The sequence below is a fragment of the Solanum stenotomum genome, chromosome 12 (assembly GCF_019186545.1).
Source record: "Solanum stenotomum isolate F172 chromosome 12, ASM1918654v1, whole genome shotgun sequence".
In the NCBI taxonomy this organism is placed as follows: domain Eukaryota; kingdom Viridiplantae; phylum Streptophyta; class Magnoliopsida; order Solanales; family Solanaceae; genus Solanum; species Solanum stenotomum.
The window spans coordinates 9,373,335-9,378,032 of NC_064293.1; the positions used below are offsets into that span (position 1 = coordinate 9,373,335).

The 4,698-nt window shown below is 32.5% G+C and overlaps 1 protein-coding gene across 1 annotated transcript; it reads right to left on the minus strand.

The window, feature by feature from the left end:
• Positions 1-1,762: 1,762 nt before the first annotated feature.
• LOC125848808 (dirigent protein 19-like) lies at positions 1,763-2,468 on the minus strand. The gene has a single exon (XM_049528748.1). The coding sequence runs from the start codon at positions 2,466-2,468 to the stop codon at positions 1,893-1,895; it is 576 nt and encodes a 191-aa protein (XP_049384705.1). The 3' UTR covers positions 1,763-1,892.
• Between the last annotated feature and the right edge of the window lie 2,230 nt (positions 2,469-4,698).

Consider the following 4,698-nt stretch of genomic DNA (forward strand, 5'->3'; position numbering starts at 1 on the left):
GGCAAAGTAATTGATTCATAACTTTTTCTCATTGGTCACTTGGTTCTTTGGCCACAGTTTAGACTTTCATACTTTCTACAAGACATGTTCGATAATGTTTTGATAGTAGTATACAGGGGGGACCCACGTGGTCTCCAGGCGGTTCACCCGAACCCCTTCGGCAAAAAATTACACTGTATATATAAAGTAAATTTTCTATATTTCTGTAGATATATATATTTTGAACCCCCTGAATAACAAAGAGAAGCTAATGGCGCAGTGGTAAGTCCCCCAGAAATTAAGTTGTGCGTCACTAGTTCAAATCTCAGTGAAAGCGTTTTAATTTTTTTCTTTTTTAGTTTCAGTTTTTTTTTTAATTTTCAGTTCTGTTTTTCATTTTTTTTAGTGTTATTTTTTTACTTTAAAAAACGTGCTAAAAGTGTGGTTTTAAACTCAAAAAAATTCAAGATTCCCATTTCTAGGCTTATTTACACGTTTATACTTTTATTTTTCGAACCCCCTGAACGAAAATCTTGGGTTCGCCACTGATAGTATAGGGGGTGGGATTAGTGTTGTTCAATGCCTGAAAAAAAAATCGTTTGATTTGCTTTACCACTACACCTGGTGAGAGCTTGAGCTGCCTACAGTGGTAGCAATTTAAGGCACATGGGCATCTTATTCTATGCTCTGTCTTCCTTATATCTTTATTGTCTTTTCATCAAGTTTTCAGGGCCAATAATTCCTAATACTAAATCATACTTGACGGTTTCATCTATTTATTTGGTTTCGGATGGTGGTATCAACTCCTTGGGGTTCAATCCATCGAAATTAAGTAGTAGAGGAAACATTCGGGTTATAGTTAAGTACACACTGCCCTAACCTTCTCTATCCTATTCTGATGGTGGGCATGAGGACCCAATTTTCTCTATTTTCATATCTGATTTTACATACATCGAAAAAGTTAGTAATATCTGAACTAACCTGCGAGGATGTATCTAAATGCTAGCTCTTATCTAGCGAAACATTGACATTTGAAAAAAGGAAATCTTGGTTATTTAGTGTTGCTCATCCGTTAAGGAATGAAAGAAGGTATATTCACCTTTCAGAACACATCTAAGGAACGAACGCACCAGCAGCTTGATCTCCTCCATGGAACCCCACCATTGTCAAAGTTCAGAAGAAGTTGAAGAGCTTATTGCCTAATCTATTTTGGAAATATGTTGGATTTCTTTTTTAGCTAAATTTGGTTGTCCTTGATGTAATTTTATGGACNCATGGAACCCCACCATTGTCAAAGTTCAGAAGAAGTTGAAGAGCTTATTGCCTAATCTATTTTGGAAATATGTTGGGTTTCTTTTTTAGCTAAATTTGGTTGTCTTTGATGTAATTTTATGGACGGTGGCCCAATTTCATTTATATAAAAGTTTTTGTTGAATTTTATTTTTTTTTTAAAAAGAGAACAATTCATTCACACCATAATTTATGGATTTTTGTGCTAAAATCCCAACAGGCAACAAATATTCCCTCCTTAACTTTTACTTTTTACTTATTCTAAAATAGATTTTCATTTTTACTTGTTATTTTTGACATATCAAAAAGAGACAATAATTTTTTTTCATGTTTTATCCTCAGTATTATATCTTTTTTTTCAAATCATTTTTCAAGACATCATTTAATAAGGGGATAGGTTGGTAAAATACGTATATCAATAATTATTTTCTTAGTGAGTGTGTCAAGTCAAAGTGTGACAAGTAAAAGTGAACGGAGGAGAGAGTACTTTATTTCTTTATTAAACACATTAACTTTATTAGCATCACGACATAGCAGACTTCCATAATGCACAACCAAAACAAACAAAAATAAGCAAAGCAATCAAGAATACATCATGAACAAACAAAACAAGCCAACAGACTTCAATAATGCAAAAGCACAACATGGTATTCAACTATTGCATTTTGTGTGGTATTATCACCGCTGTATGTTTTCGCGGTAGCGATACCTTGTGCTTGCCGGAAAACACCAGAACCACCAACGATTGGCATTTCTCGATACTCATGAAATATCTGGTTGTGCCCAAGGATACTAAGTGTGCTACCATTGTACTTAACATCGGTGAACACAAGGTTGAGAGTCATAAGAAGGCCTATATCTTCAAACGATGCGAAGCCATAGATCCCTTGGGCTCGGCCTATTTCTTTTGAGTTGGGCTCGGGCTTAACCGTCAACGGATTGTCCATCATCCTTACTAAGCCAAACAATGTTGGTGATTGAAATGTATTATTGGCTTGTGCTATTTGGATTGCTGATGGATTCTTTGCAGTCACAGTATCATGAAAGTAGAAGTGAAGTTTGGTCAGTTTTACTTTTGCATGAGGAAGCTTCTTGAACCATTTATCCACTCCTTTAGGACTTTGATCAAGCCCATGAGTTGAAGGCAATATTATTGTTATTGCCAAAAATAACAAAGACACCAACAAAAAATTCTCCATTTTATTTACTCTTTTTGCCCCTCCTTGTTACTTATACATTCAAATGAACTATAGCTAGCTTCAAATAAATAGAAACAAAAACACAAATGTTGGGGTAGTCTTGAGAAAATGTGAGAGAGGGAGGAAATAACAAAAAAGATTTTTGTAATGTTTATTTAATTAGTTTGTGGTTCATGCGCTAACTACTTCTTTGAATATGATATTCTATAAAATATTATCGTACCTTGATGTGTGCTTTCCTAATAAGAAACATACATAGAGTTGACTTTTTTCAATTTGATGGAAATCAATTCAATGATTGAATAACAGAAATGCTACTTAGGTGGCAAATGGGCGGATTGGGTCAAATTTGGACGGGTTAAAAATGGATCAACATAAAATGGGTAATAATTTAATCCATCCATATTTGATATGGCTAAAAATGGATTGGGTAACAAATGAATTGGGTAAAATACTAATTTACCCATATTTTACCCATATTTTTATGGATTGAATATGAGTATCAATCCATATTTTACCCCTGCAAAAAGTTACTCACCCAACCCATTAAAATATGGACGGGTTACCAAAATATGAACTCATTTTGCCGGCACTACTACTGAAATTTGGAGTCTTGGAGATACATATAGAGGAGAAATGATACAAAAAGTAGCCATGTTCTTGGATTAATATACTTTCCATGTTCTAGGATGTAACTCGTGAACACCTCCAAATTGACCAAATGATTAAAAAAAAAGGGCAAGTTGTGGGTTGAGTTTAAGGAATATTTTTGCCATTAATATGATTTCTTAAGTGGTCATATTTCTTCTTGATTTTAGTTTTCTTCATTAAGGAAAGTGGTTATATATATATATAAAAAAAAAAAAAATTAAGTGACCGAAAAATCAACTTGTAATATGCTAGCTAGTTAATGCTGAAATGTGATAGAACTTTATTCTTTCACTTTTTTTTTTCTCGTATAATATTTCAAGAATAAAGTTTACTCGTACAAAAAATTGTTTAGTTGATCCTCATCTTATATATCATACAATTTAATAGTTAAGTATAAAAATATAAGATGAAATTAATGATATTAATAAATATCAAATTCTATATGAAATATATTGTAATGCTTACCAAATTTTGAGAGTAATTTTCTAAAATTAGTTGACTTAACTATAGTTATGATATTTGTTAATATACTATAATTTTGACATTTAAACTTTGAATAAGGCACATGTCTATCATCTAGAGGTGCACTTGACGAAATAGAGGGGAGGGATAGTGGAGGGGAATCAGATCCGGACTTTATTTATCATTAATTCATTATATATTTTTGGTGAGTTAGTGGGTCTAAGTCAATGGTGACGAAATATTACCTTTGTTCGATAAGTTTATTCCGGCCAAGTGTAGATGTCAATTTGATTAAATTCAAGGATTCTAGTTACTTTTAATTTGAATTTACTTTTCACTTTAGAAACGAGTAACAACTCTTCATATATTGTTTACTCTTAAAATGTGATAATTGAATTTATAAACATGGCTCAAGAACACTCGAATTGATATGACCAAAATACGTGATTTGTACATTTATAATTTGCTTAATTAACGTGAACAAATTAAGTAGAAGGAACAATAAATATGGTATTGAATTGCAATAACAAAGTAAATGAACAAAATGAGCTTGAGGTCCGGTGTTACGTTGATAGTTGGCAGCGTCAGTGTGTCGGGATGCAAGCTTAACTCATTTTCTCACGTTTGCGTCTGATATTCAATCTCTTGATTCTAGAGATAGGATGGCCTATTAGCATGACTACAAATTTGAGTGCTCTGAACCCGGGACCTCTATGAATATGATTAGTTCCTTCGACCGTGGCTAGAGAGATACTTGTTACTTCAAAACGCACACACAAGCGTAATGACTAACTATTAATTTAAATTAAATTCTTGTTAATTATTTATTCAAGTGATAAAATTAAAAGATTATGACTATAACTAATATAAAATAAATAATAAACCATAAATCAAGAAAGAGCAAAACTATGTTTACGATGAAATGAAATCGATCTAGTCTAGTCCTTAATCTAGGAGCTTAGGCGAACAAAATGACATCCAACACATAAAATCTGAGAATTTAAATAACATGTTTTAGAAGGGAAATGAGAAGACAGATCTTATTTCATCAATAGTGATCAATGTACAATTATCACTTGTATTTATACATAAATAAATGAACTAAGGAATTGGTCAA

Excerpts from the sequence above, each read along its gene's own strand:
- LOC125848808 (XM_049528748.1), bottom strand. The coding sequence starts at position 2,468 with ATGGAGAATTTTTTGTTGGTGTCTTTGTTATTTTTGGCAATAACAATA.